This window comes from Cupressus sempervirens, chromosome 1 (genome assembly GCF_028749045.1).
Source record: "Cupressus sempervirens isolate cs-2001-9-10 chromosome 1, ASM2874904v1, whole genome shotgun sequence".
Classification (NCBI taxonomy): Eukaryota; Viridiplantae; Streptophyta; class Pinopsida; order Cupressales; family Cupressaceae; genus Cupressus; species Cupressus sempervirens.
In genome coordinates, this window is record NC_143118.1 from 166,353,591 (window position 1) to 166,379,397 (window position 25,807).

Sequence of the window (25,807 nt, forward strand, 5' to 3'; positions counted from 1 at the left end):
TGAGCCAATTGGAGGTACGAACTGTGCAACATTGAAGTTATTTGTCAAGGAACAAGGAAGCTTTCTATTTTTAGAAAGTTATTTAAGTAAAGAAAGTCACTTTAGTTATAAAAGTGAATTTATTATTTTTTTTTGGAAGTCAAATATAATAAAAAGTGATTTTATAAAAACTAAAGTGGTTAAATAAAATAAAAATAAATTTTATATATATATATATATATATATATATATATATATCATTAGAGGGGTCAATTGAGGGGCCAATTGAGGAAGGAACTAGAAACTTCTAAAAGGACTTTACAAGGACTATCAACTTCACTTTAAAGGTATCATTTGAGTATTTTGCTATTGTTGGAGAATTTCAATTTTTTGCTGTAAGCTCGTTCTAAGAATGGAAACCCTTAGAATTCAGTGGTTTAGATAAAAACCCAACACCGCTTAGATAGGTAAATCCAACAAGAATTTTCCATTGAAATTATTGCAGGCATTTGACATTGAGGAATTGGAAATAGTATTTAATTTGGAAGTTTAGAGCTGCTAGGATTTAAAAATCAAATGGAAAAGATTTGCACCAAATTCCTTTTTGTTCGAGGGCAATTTGAACATATATATTTGCAAGCAACTTAGGGTTTATTCTTCCATGGTGCATAATTATATGGAGTTATAAATTCAACTTCAGAATTCTCCATTATCTTAGTACCAAAAAAATTCAAAAGAAAATAGCTAATTCTCCAATTGTTCAATAAAAATCCCCACCAGTAAAATCCCCACTAGACTTGTACTTAGATACAAATGCCAAATTTTGCCAAATGCTTAAAACACGATGTTTACATAGAATGGGATCAATCTGATCACACCACTGCAAAGTATAGAAAATATCATGCACTTTCAATAGAAACGGCACCGAAAAAAAAAATGATAAATATTATTATATGAGCACAAACAAAGAACCAGAAGGTCCTGAAACAAGATTAGCACCATCTATCAAAATCAACAATTTCTCCAAAAATAAAAAGCAATTGGACCACTGCAAGAAGCACAGAAGTTGACCTCTAATAAAAAATGTTCCTGAAAAAAGGAGGCCAAATGACTAAGTTATGGATCTTCAAAGTTCCCCTTCCAAAACCAAATAACAAATGAGGGTATGCAAGCATCATCCTTGGCATGTCAACGTAGGTATTGTGCCTATGCAATTCTTGTTCAAAATGTTTTAATGGTTTTTTTTTTTTTTAAATTGAAATTAAAAAAAAATTATATATAGCCAAGGGAGCAATTCTTAGGGTTCAGAGCAAAATTATCTTGTTTTGACATTTTGAATAGTTGACCTTGGGTTCATGGGCCTACTAGATGCAAGGCTGGGTCAACTTTGATCCAAAATGTTTCAAAAATGCAGTAACATTCTAGATCTAATAAGAAGAAGTCAACTTCAAACCCTCGTTGATCTAGCCTTTAGTGTCTGATTTGGATGAAACAAAAGACAAAACTGACTTCTCAAGCCTTCTAAACTCAATGGTGAACTCAAATTTGCACTTGCAAGCTCCATTTTGACATAGAATTCAAAGTCATGAAAACAAACCCCCAAAACGCACCACAATTTGCAAACTATAACTCTCAAATAATAACAAAAAGAAGCAATCCCACAAGCTCTTGTACCATTTTACATTTAATCTAGAATACTTTTATAACATACAAGTTGGTTGATTATTATAGCCACCCAAGATCAAGCACTCCATGAAAGCAACAGAGATCAGCAAAGAAAAAATAATGTTATTTTATCAAGGATGCAAATGATAGATTGCAATATGAGATTACAAAAGAGAAAGTGAACATAGGATCGCATAGGATTACGACCTGTGTCGTAATCTTACAATATGAAACATTAAGTGATAACTTATCATCCGCTTGGGGTGACTAAGTAATAAATATTCACAAAAAGTGGGAAGCATCCTATGTGTTCCTATGTAAATTTAGGTAATGTATGTGATAAGGACCTTGTTGTCATACTACCTAGTTACAATACCCCTCGCACACAAACCTCGAGCAATCTGTAAAAGGACATTAACACAAAATGAAAGTAAAAAGATGTTGTGAGGTTTTCACACATCGCCCCAAAATCTTGGGGACCCCCTTTTTAATCGCCTTTAGGGCCAGTGGAGAAGGTTAGATGTATTTTTCACCCGGTTTCAACTTGATTTTCCAGAGCTATCAGTTCTATCCTTAGGCCGAATAAGTTCAAAATTGATTTCAACTTGGCAGGATAAGATTGTGAATTTTGTACTTAGACGATTTCTTTTGAAAATTTGGATTTAATTGTAAATTTGAATGATTTTCAAATAAGGAAATTTTTCGTTAGACTTAGGTTCTTGGAAAATCTTTTTTTTTTTTTGGTGAAATAGAATTTAATTTTGTAAGATGAAGTTAAATTGCAAAATCGATTTTTACTCTAGAGGCAATTTTATTTTTTGTCATAAAATTTTAATTATTTAGCAAAATCGATTTAGAGGAAAATTGCAAAAATTGGCTTTAATAGATTAAATTTGCCTTGAAAGCTTTTGGTATTTAATGAAATTGGTAAATTAATATTAAGAAATGGCTTTTGGTTAGCCAAAATTCAACTTCAAGGATGTATTAATTAGCAAACCCTCATTAAATAGAAATTTTTAGCATCCCCAAGGCACCATTCAATTTCGTTTTGCAATTTGTGGTTGATTAGTAAATTAAAAGTGCAGTTTTCATTTTAGAAAATTAAAATTTTGGCAAAGTATTTAAAGTGGGCCACTAACTTAGCTTTAATTTTGGTTTTTTTTTCCTCTATAGGACCAAGTCGGCCAGCCTGGGAGGAAGGTGAAAGCTGCTATAAAGGGAGTCCCCTCCCATTTCATTTTCATCAATTCATTTGCTCCTCATGCTTGGGCGAATTTGAAGCAAGGGCAGATTTCCAGACTTGGGCGAAATTGGTGGAAGGCAATTTTTTGGCGATTTTTGGGCAATTTCTCCATTGCCATTGTTAGGCGATTTGTCTAAGGGCCAAATTTTTTGCGTTTTTGGGGATTTTTGCTCCACTTTGTGGGCTGCGATTTGTGCCCTAGGTGGCAGATTTTACAAATTTTGCTCCTTCTTTGCTTGGGCGAATTTTGTGGAAGGGCAGATTTTTTTTTTCATGCTTAGCCGAATTTTGTGGGGGCCGAAATTTGTGGAAGACAAAATTCTGATTTTCTAGAGGGGCTGCAATTTTTATATCAGATTTGGGCAATTTTGTTGGGAGAAGAGATACATATGAAAGTTTGATTTTTGCATAGAAGGCAAGTGTTGGATAAGCTTAGAGGCTTTGTTTTCTAATTTGCAAAGGGATTTGTAATTCTTTGATGTCATATCCCGGGTTCTGAAAAGTTGCTGTAAGATTATTAGTTAAGGTGAAAGTCATCATCTAGAGTTGCAAGAGTGCTTAAGCTGACATCCATTCTTTCGTTCTTTTCTAAGAATTGCACTACTTGGTTCTTCTTGCCTTTTGGTCCACCACTCTACCATCTCGTAATAGGGCGACGAGCATGGAGGATGATAGTGCAAGTAAGAATCCCAAGCGGGCAAACGCTAAGAAAGACAAAGAGGATATGACGCCCAAAACTTCCTTCTTCTCGAAAATGAAGAAAATAACCGATACTAATATAGCTACAGTGGACATGATACGGATGAGGGACAGACTAAAGGAAGGACCATCCCCCTTGGCAAAGAGGATATACAAGAGCGGAATTGTACATGCAGCAGCTTTTCCTCCTACTTTGCCTTGTCCGGAATTGATTATGGAGTGTGCATCCAGATTTGATCTAGACAGTAAATCCATCATTTTTGGCGAAGGGAAGAGAGTGTTGGCCAACATTGGCGAACAAGCAATTGAAGAGACATTTAATATTCCCCAGAGCAAGGGCATGACAGTTGTAATGATGGATCAGGCGGCCAAATCATTTCAAGGTAACCAAGAGGCCTACTTCTCACATCTAAAGCGGAATTGGATACACGAAGGAAGGAAAGGAGTTAACAAATCAACAAGGCTTACAGTGGCAAATTTCAAGCCGGAATATGGCGATCTCATTGTTCTTCTCAGCCGGATCATGGGCCTAGCTCAAGCTATGCAATTCGAAAACTGGATGTACTTCTTCATTGATGAAATTGAAAAGAGAAAAGGAAAATTTGATTGGGCTAGGATCATAAGTGAAAATTTAGAGTTGCAACTTAGAACAGTTCAAAACCAAAGGCAATTCTACATGGGATCCTATCTGTTTTACTTAATTGCTAGATTGTATGAGAGTCCGAGACTTAGGGCCTTAGGAGAGATTGGTAATGGGCCGGGGCAATATTTGGTGCATGAATGCTATCCGCAGCTTCATTTGCACAATAACAAGGATTACAAGATGTTTTGCGATGCATTCGCCATGAAGACAGTAAGGGTATTACAAGGGGCGCCTGCTAAGAGACTTTCATCGGAAGCAGAAGCAAGGATTAAGAAGTTTGGGAGTTGGTTCATCCAATTCCCGCAATTCACATACATTAGAGTGGCAGGAAGTACAGTTTGTCCCAAGAGGCTTCCAAGATACCCGCCCGACAAGGTAGTTTTGATGGAATTGGCTAGGCAGCTTGAGCACTATGATAGAGTAATGAGGAATGAGGGGAAAACAGGCGTTTCCTTCTCAATTATAATTGGCAATGATAGTTGCCCAAATCGGGCCACCTTTGAGGCTGCGGAAAAGGAATTGGAGTGGTATCATCTAGGATGGTACAGAGCAAGGCAAGGATTCGACCCTGTTGGTCTTATCAAGGCATCTCATGGAAGCGAATTTAAGCATGTTCCCACTATAGAGGACTTTTGGGCCAATGCAAAGGATGATTTTCACGTGAGAAAGCTAGCTTTCTCGAGATTGTCGGTGAACATGATGAGAGATATCAGATGGAGAGGCCTTGATATTCCCGATCAATTGGAGGATGATCGTAGTGTGTTGAGAGAAGACTATGAGACAGTAGTTGGAACAGAGTTGAATCCAGTGGATTGGGACGATCATCAGGATCCTTCCTTGGAGGCAGTCACAAGGACAGTAGATTTGCATACCGAGTCGTGGTATAATGCCAAGTTGAGAAAGCTACAAAGACAAAAGGTTCTCCTTACTTATGAGATGATGAAACCGAAGGAAGGTCTAGTAGAATCAATCGGACAGAAGGGTGAAGGAAGTGGCCGGCAATCGGAGATAGTTAGAAATAGCAAGAAGAGCGCTTTGGAGGTAGAGAAAAGCCAAGAACGTTCGGAACCTCCAGCCAAGAGACAGCGGGCAGCGCCGTCAAGGGAGAGTATAACTAAGGCTAGAAGCCAAGAGGTCAATTCGAGTGATAAAGGGGCCGCAGTGGAGGTGAGCTCTGATTCGGAATCAAGTGGCTACAGTGAAAGTACGGAGTACTCCCCTCTCTCGGAGAACCAGCAAAGAAATATGGCAGAAACTAGTAGAGAAGAAGATGGGCCGATTGATATTGAAGAGATAAGTCAGGCGTCTAAGGCCGTTGGTGATGCTTTGTTGGTCGAACCGAATCCAGATTTGGGGAGATGCACTGCACCACTATGGTTAAGGCAAATGCTTATGCCGAGAGGCGAGGTGGTAATGGCTCACGCAGTTGATGATATCCAAGGACTAATAGAAAAGGATGATAGCGAGAACCAAAAACAGATGGCAAATACGGTGGCAAGGGTAATCAAAAGCGATAGTGATGGTCACCGAAGGGTTCAGATTGCTATACCAACAGTCAATAAGGCAGCGGATGAGATTGCAGCCCAGGAGTACGAAATAGTAGAACATAATTTGGGAAGAAATACAGATGATATGGAATGTGAGGAGGTTCAGGAAGGCATAGCATCAATCAGAGAAAGATTGAGGAAGGCAAACGAAAAGATAGTAAAGTTGGAGGCCGAAAACAAATATTGGAGAGATTGCCAGCCAATCCAACAGCTGCATCAGGCAGCCCTTCCTCAAGACAGCGGGAGCAATTCAGAAGAGGTATCAACTCAGTTACATGAAGTAAGGGGTTGGATCTATGATACAATCCAAGATGGGCGAAATTTCTTGCCCTCCTTCATCTCAACATTCCAGTCATTGGTGACTGTTAGAAACAAATTCAAATTATTTGAAGAGGAATGGAAGAATTTTCTTCCCATCAAGGATTTGGTTATTCCTAGGCTGCAGGCGTTCATTAGGCTACCGGAGGCATATTTGGAAAGAGCCCGGTTGGTTGATGAGAGAGGATTGAGCATAGTTGAATCTTGGTATGTCGCATTGACTACCAGATTCAGAACACTTGAAGAAATTCATGATGAGATTGCACAACACGGCCCAAGCGTCGACACTTCCATTTCGACCATGATGAGCGACGTTGGGGTGGCGCTTGATTTTGAGGGTATTAGAGAGGAGGATGTCAGTGAGACAGGATTTGGATCGAGATTGGATGAGTTAGGAAAGGCTGCCGTCAAAAGGAAACATCTGAACACCCTTTCCTCACTCGATGCTTTTATTGGGTTTGCAAAGGAATATGAGAAGGATCACGAAAGGATACTACAAGCAGCAAACAGCGTGGCAAAGTCAGCAGAACTCCGAGCGAAGCACACACCTTGTCCTCCTATGGAAGAAGTTAACGAAAGGCTAGCTAAGTTCATTGCCTTAGCTAAAAGAACAAAAGAAAAAGGAAGAATTATATTAGAAGATCATCTTATGTAAGCCCAAGTGGCAGCTTTCTCTTTCTTCTAGAATAGGACAAGTGTTTGTTTCTGATTGGCCACCATTTTGGTGCCTTCTCATTGGTTGCCACTTTTGCACTTTTTTCATTGGTCCATTGATGAGGTGGCATCTTCTCATTGGCCGATGGGGTGGCAACCCTAATTAGGGTTTTTGGATCCAATCTGGATCGTCGATCTTGTTTTGATCTCTACCGTCCATTGTATTTTGGACCTCTATATAAGGCCATTGGCTCTCATTTGAAAAGGGGGGGTTGGAGAAATTGTTGCGAAAATAATACCAAAGTGCTCTCTTTTTCATTGCATGTTGACTAAGAACATTGGGTGTTGTTGCATGTTTTCTACTTCCACATAGTTAAATTTTCTTTTCAAGTTGAAGCAATTTCATTTCAAGTTGTTAGAGTAAGAGTAAAATAAAATGGATAGTTGCATGGTAGCTTTGGTAGATGTTTGATAGGGGTCAACACTAGGCCACTAGCATCCTAGCGGCTGGTTGGGAGGCTTTGTGTGGTGATCTAGTTTACTTTCCTTTGAAGCGTTGCATCTATGGAGGTAGGGCCGCTGGTTAGCCTTCATTAGATTCGATCCCCGTCCATCTACTAACCTTCCATTCTTAGGAGTAGGAGTAGTTGAGTAGCCAAATTTCATGCTTAGAAGAGGTTAGTTAGAGAAGTAAACCAAAACATCGGCATTCTCACCTTCCATCGCCATTCACCCTACATTGCCATCATCGCGCCATCAACATCATCTAGCATTCACACCGAACCACCATCTCCATTTTCTCACCAAGATCCAAATTTTTCTCAAACAAGAAAACGTAAGGCCGCCTACGTGATTACCAGCAAATCACATTGATAAAACTGAGCGAGTATCCAACGGTGTAAGGAACATTGGAGTTATACTCATGTCCCATGAGAGATAACTTTTCAAGAGAGGAATTGTGTATTTGATATTCTGTATCAAGCATCCAATTACTAATATGTTATGTAGTGACACGAAACTCGCATCAACAAAAGACATTAACACAAAATGAAAGGGAGAAATATAATTTAATTATTGAATCTCCCAGAAATAAAACTAGCTTAAGTAGTGAAAGGCTTTAACGAAGTTAGCAATCACATCTATACTCATCTAATTGTCAATGCCATTTAATGTGATGTTCATGAATTGGAAATTTCCCATTTATCTGACGTAACAACCTTATATTATATACTGTGCTGTTTGATGGCTGTGTTAATACATTCCTACCCAACATGTATCTGTCAATACTAATCTAATCCCTAAAATATATGACCCAAATTAAAGCCCATGATTTAGTGTCATAATTGCATGTCGATCCTTGAAATATTTTAGTTATGTATTTGGCTCAAGTGTCATTCCCATTCACCCTTCAGTTTAAATGGCAGGTATAGGATGATATGACAGTCTTTTATAATGTGCAATCTAAAGTCCTAGAATGGGTCTTCAGATGGACATCAAATGTTTTAAATTCAAACAAAAGTCAAATGTCAGCTTAAAAACAAGATCCACAACCATCACAAGTCAATTATCTATAATGGTCCACAATGTAAATCTAATAATTAAAAGAAATACAAATAGTAATTTGAACAAGATGGATAACCCATAAACTATATAGAATTTCTGACACATACCTCTACAAAGTCTTTACCAGCAACCGTCATAGCACAATGAAAAAAGTGGTCCTCTTTCTCAGCTGTATTTTCCTCCATCCAATCAGGGTTGATATGTGAAACCCTTGCCGACAAATGTGTATTACTGATATACCTAGCTGGCTTTTCAGTATCATACTGATTGATGCCATTGTCAACAGCATCAATTTCCTGATTAAGACAGCCAATCTGAGAATCTTAATTATATAATTCTATAGGAAGTCATTTTGAGCTCCCTTTTATACCACTCGCTTAAGATATGAAGCACATTTAAAATTTAGTTATAACCGACTGTGATGCTTAGGTAAATGTGGCCTACTAATTAAATATATTTCCGTCACAAAAACATCACTATGACTAATCGTTTCCCTCTCATGTAAATCTACATTAAGTTTCATATAAAAGCAATTTAAATATAGTGTCTCTACTACACTTTCACAATTGGCAAGCTATATTGTTTCATAATGAAATTGTTGCACAGTAATTCACTCCTGCTAAAGGGTAATTATCATACAGATAAAACTACAAACTCAGAGTTTCATATTCATTCAAGCAGAGGGGATCATTAAGGTAGAGAACAGGATTCAAATTTAATAACCTAAATTCTTGAAAAACAATATCCATTTTAACTGAATCTGTGCATCTATAAGCTCAATCTTTACCGAATCACAAATCATTATAAGTTTGAGCATGTATTATATGCAGATTTAAGTGATCGATAGGCAAGCCACTTGTAGTATATGGTGAGGCAGCTAAAAATCTTAACCCCATCCTCATCCCCGAGCGCATCTTCGGGTTGGAAATGTGTATTATATTTTTATTCAGTTTAATTCAAGGTTGCAAGGAGACGGGGCGTACTTTGGTACTTTGGAGATGGGTAGGGATACACTATTTTTTCAAAACATGAGAGGGTACTTTGGGTATGTCAATTTTTATATATATAATTTAATATTTTATAGAGTATCGGAAAATATAATGACATTGAGTTTTCAAAACAAGAATAGTGTTAGTACACATATGGACCCAGATTTTAAACTTTCAGTTTCAAGTTTCAAACCTCTTTGAACTACTTCGAACTTGGTTCAAAGCAGTTCAAAGTAGTTCAAAGGTTCAAAGTGGTTCAAAATGCAAAACGGTCGACTCGGGAAAGTTCCAAAATGCAATTTTGAAATGCAAGGTCAGTTTCCAAAATTTGGAGTCCAAAGTTCGAAATTCAGATTCACTGGTTTGAAAGTTCAGAATCAGAGGATCAAGCCCCATAGATTTTTGTTCCAAGTTCAGGCGCAGATTATTAATTAGAAGTCCGGGTTCACAATTCAAATTGCATAATTAAAATTGAGTTCAAGAGTCAAGGTTACTCTTACTCTGCCTCAACAGATCAAAGACTTGCATATTCAGTTTACCCTATCAAATTTTCATAACCCACAGTCTTGAATCCATGCACATGGAGTAAAATACCGTGTTTCATCTTGAAAAGGCATATGATTTTGGTGTTCAAGCATAGTGATTCATCACCCTCAGCCTGAACATCCCTTTCATTGAATGTGAAAAACAAATATTTCAATCAACTTCACAATGGAAGGAAACAGATATGGTGAAAAGGAAACCATGAACTCAAGTGGTAAGTGCATGAGCCCAGCTCCCTTGGGAGAATACATGGCATGAAAGTTGTCAGCACTCACTCAAACATGGTCTTGGGTGGAAGCACATAAGTACACATGCAAGAATACAACCTGCAAGCACGGATTCTCTGATGATAGAAAAACAGTCATATTTTGAGGTTCATATCTAACAATCCAACCTTTGGATTGGGCTAAATTTTGGATATGTATGGCCAAACCTAGTTCTCTACATCCTCTCCAAAGCGTTTTGCCAAATTAATTATGAATCAAAAGTTACAGGTTTTTGAGTGCAGCACTATCGGATCAGCAATGACAGTCACAAATGCAGATGACAGAAAAATAGTCATATTGCAGGAGGCATAACTCATAATCCAACCATTGGATCAATCTCATTTTCAGATATGTTTGAAGAAAACTAATTATCTGAATCTCCTCCAAACGGTTTGAAAATATTCCCGACGGATAGAAAGTTACACATGTTTTAATACAGTACTGTCGAAATCATAGATGACACCCAGAAAATGATGCCAGAAAAATGGATCCTATTTCGGGGGTCATAAATTTTAACCTAACCATTGGATTGAATTAATTTTCAGATATGTTTTAGAAATCTTAGTTTTCTAAAACCTCCCCAAACGGTTTTTCCATATTAGTCACGGATCAAAAGTTATGGGTTGATGAATGCACTGCTGTCAAAATTTCTTATGACTGTCATGAAAAGATGACAGCACTTTACAAACAACAAAATGCCACCTGTCAGCATGCATTTATTATAGGGGCCTCGTATTAGCAAAGATATAAAAGAATGTTTATAATGATATAAACACATGGAAAAAGAGGAAGTCATAAAGTTTTTCAAGATTCAGTTAGGGAAACTGAAAAGTCTTCATGGGCAATGAGAAGATAATAAATAAGCCAGCAGCAACAAGTAAGGGGATTCCACTTCTACTCTTGCCCGAAGACTGCAGACTGTGTGCTACAACAGGGGAAGGAAATTTTCTAGATTTGTTCCATTTCTTGTGAGAGAGAGGGCAGAGTTTATTTTTTGAACTGTGTTAGTGATAGGAGAGATTTTGATTTGTTAATGTAATGTTAAAGAAAAGAGTTTTAGTTATCTTTTTTGATAGTGATTTTTGGATTGTAAATGTGTAAGGGGACCTTTGTGTCTTTTACATTTAGAGAAGGGAGACTAGAGGTTAATCGTATCAAAACTTTGATTATGATGCATTTTCCTTCCATTGATCACAATCTTTGTGTTGTTTTCAGTTTTCTCTGAAATACATTTCATTGTCACTGTTTTCGGATTATGCTATCATTTCAAAATATCTCCTAAAGCTTGGATTCCCCATTTTCTCAAGAGGATGGAAAATACTTCTTTGATCTCGTTTGCTTTGTAATGTAGCATTTGGACATCTAAACTGTGTGTCATCTGATGCTCTTTGTTGTTCTTTCTTTTCAGTTTCTTAGTTTCCGCATCTACTTTGTGTTTACAGGTAGATGTTTGTAAACCTTTCGTGCTTTCTAGTTAAAAGCATCCATATCTAAATTCATTGTAAATCATATACGGGGCGCTGTACTCAAATAAATTCAGAGGGTGCTTACACTCATTCAATAGTGAAGTGACCCAACTGTTAGTACCGATTAGTCTTCTTGCCTAGGCATTTAGAGTTAATTTGTATATATTTCTTCGGAGGACAATCTGTTCACTAACAAATAGCGAAAAAGTTTATTGTCAAAAATTAATTTTGATGATTAAGTAAACAAATTGAAATGTCATACCATCATTGTATCAAAGTTTCAAACTGATTAGTGCTTACATATTGAAATAAGCTTGATAAACAGCAAGTTGATACATATAAACAAAAAACTGACAAAAAATCACAAATCTTAAGCAAGGTCCTTGACTATGATGCTCTCCACTGAGTACTCTACTGATTACCCAATTCTTGAGTATGTGTACCAGTACCCAGTATGCATCCCAGGGGTATAGATACGAGTACCCATGCAACGCAAACTTAATTGTGTTGATAAAAGATTGATAATGAATGAAATTAAAATTGTTCTAATTGTTAAATGGAACTTTTAGAGTTACAAATAAAGAAAAATATAGAAAACTAGAATTTAGAAAAAGACATATCAGGTTGCAAAAGGAAAGACACATTTTTTTTCTCATTGTTCATTTTGGGGTAAAATTGACTCTCAAATCCTCCATGCCACTTTATTTTTTAAACTTTGAATTGTGGGTGCAATTTTTAACGGATTGGAGTGAGATTTATTTCAAATTGTATAGGAATAGGAAGAGGATTGCTTATATATGGATTTTTGTCTGTCCTGGTGTTTCCAAGATTTGTGTGATTTTCAGTAGCATAGGACAGACCTGGTGCATTTAAAAATGAGTAGAAATAGATATTGTATGGAATTCTTTATATTTCCAAATTTGTGCCCTCGTAATGTCTCTAAGTAGAAATAGATATTCTATGAAATTCTTTATATTTCCAAATTTGTGCCCTCATAATGCTTTTTTTATAAATTCCTGCAAAATTAATTTGATAGTTGGAAATGATAGTGTAAATTTTGAACAAAGGGTAGCTTTCTTCATTGCAAATTTTTTAATTTAAAAAACGTATAAACTCAAACTAGTGTGATTGAAGATGTAGAAACTGTGAAAAAATCACAGTTATTCCCAGATTTCAATGGACACGCATAACGGTTAATTTATTTTGCAGGAAACCATGATTGGATAATATTGTTGACTGTGGATAAAAACATGATTTCAACAATTGTTTTGCATTAAAATGTGGAAAAAGTGGCAGAAAATTTGTGTTAAACACCAAACATCTGCCGCAAAAAATAACCCTAAAAACCATGATTATTGGAAAAAATTATTGACCCCGAAAAAAACATTATTTTTAGATTTCAACAGTTTTTTTTTTTTCATTAAAATGCGGAAAGTTTGGCAGGAAAATTCTGTTAAACCCTAAATATGTGCCGCAAAAAATAACCCTAAAACATGAGAATGATAAATACACAACTGTAAGCAGTAAGTAACCACAACTATTAGAATTTTATATGTTTCTTTAAATAGTCATCTTAGTTAGTCTTTAGTTTATTAGGTAGTTTTTAATTTCGTCTTTAGTTCACGATTGTTTCTTTTAGAAACACTGTCTTTGTAAATCTATATAAGGAGCTTTCATCTCTGTTTAATACAGCTACAGCAGCATCGATTTACCATTACATGTTATTAGAGCAAGTCGATGGGATTTTATAAAATTTGGCATATTTTTTAAGGAAAATTCAAGCCTCTTTTGATGTGAAATTTTTTCCAAAGATTTTCTTTTTGATTTTTTGAAATAAAAATCGTTAAGAGGCATTTTATGTTACTTTTGTGATTCGTCTTCGAGGATTTTTGCTGGAAATTGGAAGTTTGGATAAGGGTTTTGATCCCATGATTTCTTAGTTGCAGCAAATGTCTCTGATTTTTTAAGGCTGCATGTACTTGCATGTGTTGGTTTACCATGCAAAGTCTCATGTTTTGCCGCCCTTAAAAAATTTAAAATTCTGATGGGTTTTCATAATTGTTTCCCTTAACTAAAAAAATTCTGACGAGTTTCTATAATTTTTCCCTTAAAAATTTCTAATTCTTTAATTCGCAAAGTTGCGTGGTATTCTTTGGTGGGTTCATAATATTTTCCTCAAAAATTATCTGTTGGGTTTACCATTTTCCCTCAAAAATGAAGTTTTCTATTCTATAATCCGTGTCTCTAATTCTATTTGGTTTTGATTGATTTTTCACCTAAAAAATCATGTTGAGTTTTAATCAATTTTTCACCTCAAAAATTGTTGGATTTTCGTTTATTTTTCTCTTAAAAAATCATGGTTTTTTGTAGTTTGTTTTTGTTGAAACTAGAGCCCAAAAATCCATGAAGATAACTAGCAATAAGAAAAAGAGAAAACTGAAACAAAGAACATCAGAATTATCCTGGGAAAACCCTTCGACTAAGTTGTTGATACGGATACGGGTACAGGTAAGGGTACGTGGGTATGGTACGCTGGTACGCCACTTTTTTTGGGGAGGATAGGCACGTTTGGGTATGCTAATAAAGAAAAATAAATAAAAAGTAAAAAATCATAACTATATCAATATTTGAAGCCTTAAAAATTTAGAATAACACGTCATGCATGATAATTTGATAAACAAAACTCAGAATTTTCATTAATAATTTAATGTTACTAATTCAAAATATGATAATTTACTATCAATATGTCAAAACTTGAATTTTATGATAGATATATCGAATTGAAATTCAATGTTTGTTGGGTCAACATTAAAATCTAGTAGTTGTGGAGACTGAAAAGCAGCAATGCACAGAAAAGAAAAACAATAATGCCAAATCAATATTCAAGAATCAAAACAAAAAAGAAATCATAATTCGGAACAAAACATACTCTGTTATGAGGTAGAAAAATAGGATTTATTATTTTTTGAACTTCTGATTACATCTTTTGAACTGCATAAGACTATAAAATATATGAAGAAGAGCAATCAAATGCTCTCACCCCTGAACTGCCCAGTATGCATTCACATGCATGAAGAAATTTAAGTAAAAACTACACTAATCAAGGGAATGAACTGAGGTTTAACTAACTAACAATAAGTAAAAGATGACCAATGACTGCTGGAAACAGCAATTTGCCTTATTGCATGGAGCAGACAACACGAAGATTAAATAAAAGTTAAAACAAACTAAAGAAAGCTATTCCTAATTGCCGGTAATTTTGTGACTGACTGAATGCATGGTGTTGTTCATCTAGTTAACTGTAGCATCAATCTTCACATTAGTTACTAACTGTGCATCATATAAGTTCATCGACATCATCATTGACAATAGATGATGTATGCAGATTAGAATCACAAGCAACCCCACAATCACTTGCACTAGGACAGTTGCTATTTGTCTGCACGTCCAGTAAAGATTGTGTTGCAGCTGAAAAATCCAAATCAGTTCTCTCCGGATCTACATCCCAATACTTTATGCCCCCTTCCTTGTACTCATTGTGACTATGAGTTAGAAGGCACAAGTTGGAGTGCACATAAACTAGTTCTTCTGCCTTACTTGCTGCCAATCAATTGCGTTTCACTGAGTGAATAAAGGAGTATGTACTCCAATTTCGCTCAGATGAAGAGGAACTAGCAACCTATTGAGTCAAAGGGAGAGTCATAAAAAATTGTCAATCAAGATAAAGTTAATATTTTTTGTCAATTTTACAAATAGTAAACAATATAAATAAAAATTTATAGGGTGCTATAAAAATAGAAGAACTTACTTGTGATAAAATTTTGATTGCAAGAGTTTGGAGGTGCGGTGATGTATGGCCATTAAGGTACCACCAAGCATAAGCATCCTTCGTATACTTGTCACGGAGAGCGGAAGCACTTTGACCATTGGAAGCTATAAAATCAGCAAACTCACTCGTAACTATATTCTCCATTTCACGATCCAGGAAGAGTTTTGTAAGTGCTTTCCTACATCCTTCACTAACTTCCACATCTCTGTATGGTGGCACCCTTGATGGCATAGCAAGAATTTCATCGCTATAAAATTTGGGAGTCAAGGCAAATGAAAGAAGATGAAGTGGGGCGGTCATTTTATTCCACCGCTCAACACAAATTGTCTGCACCTCTTTGAAGAAAGTTTCTTCAAGATCTTGCTCCTTTTGATTGATGATGTGTCTCATTTTCTCAAGCATTGAGTCAATTCCATCATATACCTCTCCCAAACATGGATGATCCGTGTCGATATAACGAATCATACTCATGATGGGCTCAGTGAAACTAAAAAGATATTCCACTTGTTCCCACCAAGTGTCATCTAGGATCATTCGTTTTAAGTTTGTTGCCCTCTCAGTACTAGATTGCCTCCATAGTGACCAGCTTTGACTAATAACCATGCTAGCAAGTGATTCTCGCACCTTCACAAGTCGCCTCAAGACGATTGTGTTTGATGCAAATCGGGTCTCAGCAACCTATTCAATATAAAAAATTAAAATTAAAATACAAAGATGCATTCAAGTTTAAAATCTAAATTCATACTTACTAAAGTGAAATACAAAATTCAAAAGTTGAAGTGTTTCAATTACCTTTAGTAACTCCAACTGGGAAAATGATCTAAAAATGGTCTGTGACATGTGATGGTTTGTGATGAACATTTGGATCTCTTTAGCTTCTACATAGGTTTCTTTGATCCAATTTATTTTCCTACCCAACTTTTGTAGCATGAGGTTTAGAGAGAGCACTACACAAGGTGTCCAAAATATGTGATCAAACCGCGTCTCGATCAACATCCCTGCAACTTTACAATTCTTTGCATTATCTGTTATTACTTGGACAACATTTTGAGGGCCAATATCTTGAATGCACTATATAAGGATGTTAGCAATAAATTGTGCATCCTTTACTTGCCCTTCACAAACCACAACTTTAAGAAACATTGCTCCTTTAGGGCACACTGCAATCACATTGATTAATGGTCGATTTTTGGCATCCTTCCACCCATCAGAAATAATTGACACCCTTGTTTGTTTCCATGAGTTTCTAATAGGAGTCAAGGCAGTGTCTATGCTTTTTACCTCCTTTGCTAGCAAGGTGCTACGCACCTTCTCATATCCTGGCCCCATGTACCCTTTTGGAGCTTCATTTACTTTTCTCAACATATCCTGCCAATATGGTGATCGTACAATATTAAATGACAAACCATTTGCATATAAACATCTTGCAACACTTTGATCTGCAATCTCTCTTGCATCATTCTTAAATGCTTTCTCTAATGGCCCCTTGCTTCTCTTTCCCTTGACATGTTCTTCTTCAGTTCTATCCAAAAATGGGTGGCTCTCTACTACAACATCAGGGAAGTCATGAGATGGAGGAGGTTGCCTACTTGATCTCTTCCCTGTCTTCAAAGGATGGTTTGTGCCACGTGAAACTCTTGCATCTGCTTCCTCTTGCTCTCTAATATATCCTGCAATTTGTTGAGGTGGTAATCCATTACCATCCTCTCCAGGACATGCTTTGATACCCTGTTGGGGAATCGCACATAAATGGGCTTTCACACGACTGTATGAACTTTTGTACCTCACATTACAAAAATTGCATATCCATACAAATGTTCCACCCCCTTTTACTTGTTCTATCATTTGTACATATTTCCATAAAGGTGAGTTTGGATCAGTTTTGAAGGTGGATGAGCTAACATTAGTTGCCATAATCCTATTAACAAAGATTTCAAAAACCAATTATTAAATAATAAATGTGAAATATTTGATCAGTTATCAAAATATAAATTATAATTTATAATACAAGATTTATATTACTATTTATTTAAATTTTAACATTTCTATTACTATTTTTTTAATATTTTAATTATTTTATTAATATATTATTATACAATATAATAATTTAGTCCCTATCAAAAAACAATTTAGTCTATATTTGTTATTTTTTATTTACTATAATGTAAAATACTAAAATTTATTTATGTTTATAAATATTTTAAATTAACATTGTTAAATTCCATATATGAAAATAAATTAATAAACATTGAAAAATATTTTACAGATAAAAAAAAATTGAAAAACAATATAAATTAATTAGACATAAATTAATAAACATTGTTAGCTTTGTAAGTTTTATTAAAACTAAAATATCAACAAATTGAAGTTAAATTCATAAATTATATTGAATGGATAAATTACTTAAAAGTTATAATTTATAAATTTAATTCATTAATGACTACACAAAAACTTATGAATTGTATAAAAACTATGATCTCAATCTCAACAATTACCTATTATTTTAAAAACCTTTTTATAAAAAAAAATACTCTTAATATTGAAAATATTAATCCTAAAATACTTTACAAAATTTTTTTAAAATGATCACATATTTATTCTTATAAAACTTTAAGAAACATTACAAAATCTGAAAATCGCATAATAATCTTCAAAAACTTTACAAAACCATAAAACATGCCCTGCACATACGCAATGCGAACGACAAAATTCAAAATGTCGTGACCTGTACGGCTGCCCTTCCTCCTCCTGCAAACGGCGAACAAACAATCAAAACACCTCTGCAAATGCAAACGACCCATCCTCCTGCAAACAGCGAACAAAACAAGCAAAATGCCTCTGCAAATGCAAACGACCCGTGCTGTATCAAAATGCCCTCTGCAAATGCAAACGACCTGTGTTGTGTTGTGGCGAAATACTAAGAATGGCTCTATTTAACTATCAAATCCTGCTACAACAAATTAGAAGTTCTATTTTACCGCCATCGAATTGGGAAAATCATTCCCAAAATCGTGCAGCCTTCCCAAAATCATTAAAATTTCATCCAGATTAGCTGTAGAAAAAACACATTCCAAAAATCATTTGAATCCGTCCAGATTCGTTTTGGAAATTTTCGAACCGGATTCGACCGGATTTGGTGGGATTTTCACTGAAACGTTTCAGCATAGCAAAAAACGCATTCATGGCGAATTTGGAAGGTATTTTAATCATAACCGTTTCTGATACGATTCATACCTGGAAACGACAGCACATAGGGGCCGAATCTGCAACTTAGCCCTTCGAGAATGAAGGAAAAAACCCAGCCACACAATACAAAAATATCTTTATTGATAATAAAATGTTCAAGTGTACAATATCCTTTGCTTGACACAAATATATAACAATAGGAGAGACTCTTCACATTATAACCGAACGTCTCTTGAGATTCTCATAATTCCTAATTAATTAATTATGACTCTTCAAATATTCATGCCTTAATGCATGTCAATGACACATGACATTTACATTTAATATTACAAATTAAACTTAAGTGTCCTTTTCAGCTAAAGATGACAATAACGATAATAACGTCCAAGTTTAGAGAGATAAAGATCTCTATCGCAGCTACTATCTTCAAAACTCCCCCTTAGCCAGAGAGAGATCTTTAGCAGACAAGACTGCAACCAAAATGTTAATGATAAAATCTTACAATATATCCTATAAGATTCATGAAAACCTGTAACAGTTACATTGATGGAATCAGTCACATTCATGGAATCACTCAACATGAAACCCTGTAACAATTAATCACATTCATGGAATCACTCAACATGAAAAGATTTGCAAGACTCACAATTAAGCCTTTATTCAAGGACTCTCTCAACGTGAATTGTCATGGAATCTCTCAACATGACATCCAACTCTCATCACGAAATCTCTCAACATGATGACATCATGGACTCTCTCAACATGATGTTCACTATCACATAGTGAAAGAGTTATCATAGCTGATCTTACAAATTTATTTACACAAGAATGCATAAAAAACAAGACTTGGTTCCATTTAGTCTCAAATTTTACAAATACCATAAGCATCACAAGCATATATAAGAGTGAAGGGGATTCCATAAACACTCCCTTCTTAATTATGAAGCCTCCCTCTAAAGCTAAAATCTCCCTCTAAAGCTCAGCATCTCTCTCTAGAGTATAATCATTATCTTGTTACACCCTGCAATCAACTATCAATTGATTATAAATATCAATGCTAAAAGCATACTATTTCCAATTAAAAATTGCAAAGAACAATGACCATAGAATACTTATCTCTCATGTAATCTCTTATTAGTTTGCTCATTGATTCCAACCCTTTCTTATGATTGATTGAGCTTCAATGATGTTCTACCACTTTTGAATATGTTGGCATCCACATTACAAACTCACATATGTGATTTATGAAGACTGGTAACCTGAGACCTGCTCTAAATGACAAGCATCTCAATTGTATGCCCCAGAAACAAGTTCCTAGATCACAAGTCACGATCACAACTTCCTAATTGCAACTGCAAACTGAAGAACATATCTACCAAGAAATAATATATCCCGATAACCTTGAGGCTAACCAGGAACCTAAACTAATCTTGAACTGTTTGATGCTAAGAATGATATCCACCCTTGACAAGGAGCTCCAACAAGTTCTGAAATTTTCTTTCACAATACTAGAAATAATAAGTTTGAATCTACAGAAAATGAGACTCGATAAATAAATTGTGAAGATCACACGATATGGACTCTTTATTCCCCTTTTTTAGCACACAATACGTGCACAGTAGAACTGAAGACAATTACTTTTCATCTTCTCAATATAAAAGAGAAATGACATATAAAAAAAAGATTCCAAACAGACATGATGCGATTAATAATAGTTGTCGTTTTAACTAAAAGTCCACCACATAAGATGCCAGGTTATTGAATAAAGACACCAGATAAAGGAAAAGAAAAGAAAGTAACGTAAGAAGTCAATAATAAAAACATAACTATACCAAAACAAAAGAGAAATGACAGATGAAATGACAATTACTTTTCATCTTCTCAATATAAAAGAGAAATGACAGATGAAAAAGACAATTCCAAACAGACATGATGCGATTAATAATAGTTGTCGTTTTAACTAAAAGTCAACCACATAAGATGCCAGGTTATCAAATAAAGACACCAGATAAAGGAAAAGAAAAGAAAGTAACGTAAGAAGTCAATAATAAAAACATAAGTATACCAAAATTCTATTACTGAAACTTCACCGTCCTTTATAATTCCTGTAAAACTCATGCAAAATAATCGGTAAAAACAAGATGTCGTTAGAATCTAAAACAAGACAATGGAGGAGAAGATACAAGCGACTGACACTATCAATAACATAATCAACATTTCATGAATGAGATATCAATGCAACCAAAGCAATATAGAGAAATATGAGACTTCATTACCAGATTGCAATTCGAACAAATAGGTTTCGAGACTTTTCTGGTAATACTCTTTGATCAACATGATGTAAGAAAGAGCCCCTATAGATAAACGGAGGTCTTCCAAAGCCTTCAATACCATAATCATGTATGTGGATCTCACGTGACTTATCTACAACCCCCTTTCATTTGATATGCCAACCCAATATCATGAATGAATTGAAACTCCATTTTTCAACCCCTACTCCATCGGCGTGAGAGATCTTTAAAATTGATGATACTTTTGGTTGATTTGTTGACACGATACTTCAGTCTCTGCTCCACTCAATGAAATGCTCATACTGTACGCTAATCTCACATGAGTCAAAACTTGCTACGTCAATTTCTTTCTAATAGTTCATACACCACACACGATACACTCAGATCATCACCAGAAAAAAAAATCCGATACAAGATATGAACATAATCTAACAAAGAAGGGCAAGTAAAATGTGAACCAAGAAGACGGGCAACAACAATGAATCATTGAAAGAAAAAGGTAACCGATACTAAACATTTATTTTATTTCATAACGATAGCAACCTCACGATAATGAAGAGGTGAATATAAAGCTCAAGCAACACCCAAAACACTACAAACGTTAACGACATATAAGGAAATGTTGACTAATCAACGTGGCATTAAGAAGGATGAGGATACCATGACGCACGATGCCAAGAGGTTCACATAAAATGCAGAATATAGAAGGGAGTCTTTGGCTCACCAAACATGAGAAACACAACAAAACCCCGCTTCCTCCTCCATTATGAAATACACGATAATAATTGGGCAAAGCCAACACCACTCCCAACTCAACAAAACTTAGCCCAACTACAAACTTAGTTCATAACACCAATGTTATTCTCAGGAAAAAGTATCAAAGTTCCAAAAGAATGTCCACACTAAGGCTAAATAAATGTCGATCTATATCCTAGGCAACAACTCCAACATGGTGCAGACATTACTTGATTTTTTATTTAAATCTATCTGGGCTAGATATCGACTTATAATACTTGAAAGCTCCTCTAGTCAAACAAAGACCATGCGACTATCATGATACTACAGAATTAGAGTCAAGCTACAAAAAATGCATTGGATAAATGTAATATGCCTAACACTTGAATTCTTGGAAAAATAAAACCTCTGATCATGAAAGAATAATGAAATCCTATAAAATAAAATACACAAAAATCTCATAGGAGAAAAAAAAAATGCAAGAGCATATTATTCCAAACAGAATCAAAGACAACGATCAAATGTGAACTGATCTTTCTCACATCTACAAAAATTTAACACTACTATATTGTTGATATCCAAAACCTAGGCTCTGATACCATGTTGAAACTAGAGCCCAGAAATCCATGAAGATAACTAGCAATAAGAAAAAGAGAAAACTGAAATAAAGAACATCAAAATTATCCTGGGAAAACCCTTCGAGAATGAAGGGAATAACCTAGCCACACAACACAAAAATATCTTTATTGATAATAAAATGTTCAAGTGTACAATATCCTTTGCTTGATGCAAATATATAACAATAGGAGAGACTCTTCACATTATAACCGAAGGTCTCTTGAGATTCTCATAACTCCTAATTAATTAATTATGACTCTTCAAATATTCATGCCTCAATGCATGTGAATGACACATATCATTTACATTTAATATTACAAATTAAACTTAAGTGTCCTTTTCAGCTCAAGATGACAATACGATAATAACGTCCAAGTTTAGAGAGATAAAGATCTCTATCGCAGTTACTCTCTTCAACAATATTGGGCATCATGCTCATCTGCAAAGTTTGGAGGGGTTGGTGATTTTTCCACAAAATCATGGTAGTTATTCTCAGTGTCTGACTCTGTCTCCAAAGAAGAGCAGCTTCATTATCCAACATCAAGTAAGATATTTTATGATGGTTTCTGGTCAGATGTTTTGCTGATTCTGGGAGGGTTAGTGGCAAACTCATCTCGGTGGCAATCTCGGTGGCAGGCTCTTGTCTCTTGTTGCAAAGCATTCTAAAAAAGGGGACACCCCTTCTCTGTGCTTTTATAGATGAATTTTGGCTTCTTGGTCATTTACAGTTTGCAGATCCAAGGAGGGTTTCAGCAGCAGCAAAATGTTATGAAGAATTTGTGACCAAAGGAAATCAGTTGGACAACGACCACCATGGGAAGGTATTAGAATATTATAATGTTTTTTTAATGGTCATCTCAGTTAGTCTTTAGTTTATTAGGTAGTTTCTATTTTCGTCTTTACTTCACAATTGTTTCTTTTAGAAATATTGTCTTTGCAAATCTATATAAGGAGCTTTCATCTCCTTTGTTTAATACAACTTTAGCAGCATCGATTTACCATAACAACTGCAATTTTAGGGCTGTCTGGGATGCAAAATAGTGTGACTATCAGAAATGAGTCGAGATATTGAAGCTTGGGTCTTCCTTGCATCACTCTTTCTTTACACATCCAACTAAAGGTATGTTTTCCTTGGACAAATCATATTATGTTTACAGTAGAATAATAATATCAGTTTGAAGTGATTGATTTCAGTTTGAGAGATATTAGAATTGGATAATGTCCCAATAAAATTTATGAATGCTTTAATTGTACACTCACTCACTCACTGCTTCTTCTAATTAGTTTTACTCATATCTAAAAAGAGGCAAACTTCCTTGAATGTCTATTTAATATTTATGCATGCAAAAGTCAATTCCTCTATGCATGATTATTACAGCTTATGCTTTTATTTAAAACTTGGCACATACAATCAGATGGACAAGCCATCTATTATCCACTATGCAAGCTTGGAGGCCTTGAATAAAAAGGTGTCCACCTTTCTTTTCTTCTTATTGCTGAATAAGTAATAATACAAGATACTATATTAATACTGTAGAAGTTCATTACATGATTATCATATTATACCATAGAAATATGTGGGGCCTTCATCTGAATCAATTTATTACAGAATGCTTTATAAGTTTTAAATCAGTGGCAACCACTTCTTATAAAATTATATTGTATCACTCTGTTGCTTCTATTTAAGTATTTATGTTCTTCCTCTTGAATATTTCTGCCATACCTCATCCAATTGGCCACTATGGATAGAAGACAGCTTTATAAAATGAATGAGAAACACAAAAACTAGATTTTATTTTAGCAATAATGTGTTAAACAAACCATAAGGCTACATGTAAACATAGCTTGTAGAAAGATTTTATTTTGGCAATATTACGACTTTAAAGAAAACATTCTTACTATTAGTTGTAGCTATGGTTGTATTCTTTCGAGCCACCATAGAATTATTGTGATAATATAATTACATTGATGATATAATGTTTAGGACAATATATTATATTGATAAATAATTATTGTTAATATAATAATTACATTGATCTAAAAGATGATGGCAGAACTATACAATTAATAAAAGCAGACATAACAGAGATAAAACAGAATCAGAAACAATGGTCAAGGCAAGAAGCAGTGACAGAAGATCGATTATACTTGGTAAAGGCAGCACTCAGTTAATGATGACATGTGACCCCCAACGGTTGTGATTAAGATATTAATTAAGAGATATCATTTATCACTACTGTCCATTCAGCAAAAAGACATGACTCTTCTGCCACAAGGGAAGGGTATAAGCATAAAAGATTAAGCACTCAAGGGTATCAACAGCAGAAGGATTCATATCCACTGCAGATGCAATCATATCTACAGCAGAGCAATCTGACTCTTTAGTGTTGTGGGAAAAAGATAAGGTGATCCCAAAAAAGGACATTACAATTCATCCCACGATTGTTAAGTCTTCCATTAGTATGACCTTGTTTATGCAATGGTGAGATTGTTCTTGTTATCATTGTCCTTGTGTGGTGTTTCAAACAACACTCATGTGCACATTGTTGTGCAAGTGCAACATGTTGTTGCATCAACAAAATTATTGTAAATCAGAGTTGCCAGCATTAATAACATAGCCAAATGGATTTATGTAAGGGTAACTTGAAGAAAAACACAATGAATGTCAAAGAAGATCAAGCAGATGCTATTAAAGATGAGTATTTCTACCAATAAAATGTTATGAGAGATGGGGTAGCATAGTAAACATCGTCCATATCCAGCTTTATAATAACTGATGCATTGATGCTTCCCCAATAAAGACTGCAAGCAGGTTTCTGAAGTACTTAGTTACATAAAATAAACAAATTTATCTTATTGGTGAATGTGAATGTTTTTGGTTAATGTTTTGAATCACACCATAGAACATATCATTGTAAGGGAAAAAATCAGGAACAGAAGATATTATATCTAGTAGCACAACAGGAGGAACTCAAAAGGTCAAACGAACTGATAGATTCCTATTTTATATTGAAAGTGTTCAATATACAAGCATACTCAATCAATGCTCATAAACAAAGTGGCATAAGAATTTAATAATGCTCAAGAAGTTAAGCCCTGAACTTGAAAGAGGTAGTAACAGTAATTATGCATCTTTTATTGGTCTTGATTGGTAGGGCAGCACAAAGTTAACAGAACTATAGCTTCCATCATTATTTGGTTCCTGACATAGCTCTTCTATGTATCACATATTTTGTAATGCTTTTATCATTTGTGTATTTATTTGTTTTGAAGAAAAGTCATACATTCCCTTTAGATCATCTTGTAATCATATATTTTTGCAATCCTTCACACTGTTTTTGATCACTTGTAGACATTAGCAATAATTTCATCTCATGTTAAAAGATGAACTTTATGATAAACAATTTTACGTTTTTAGTTCTTCTAGGTAATTCCCACTAAAAGCAACCAAGTTTTTTAAACAAACTTGAATGAGATGAGAAGTGGCATATCACAGACGATCTTGTAGAGCTCCAGGCTATGTTCAATCATGAGTCTGGTGAGATGACACGGGGTTTGAAGTAGATGGTATCA

The 25,807-nt window shown here is 35.0% G+C and overlaps 1 protein-coding gene across 1 annotated transcript in view; it reads right to left on the reverse strand.

The window, feature by feature from the left end:
* The window catches only part of LOC149576671 (uncharacterized), a 41,912-nt gene that overhangs the window by 3,485 nt on the left and 12,620 nt on the right, over positions 1-25,807 (reverse strand). Inside the window, exon 4 of the mRNA XM_089818910.1 lies at positions 8,419-8,607. Coding sequence (XP_089675036.1) covers positions 8,419-8,607 — 189 coding nt within the window. The remainder of the gene's footprint in view (positions 1-8,418; positions 8,608-25,807) is intronic.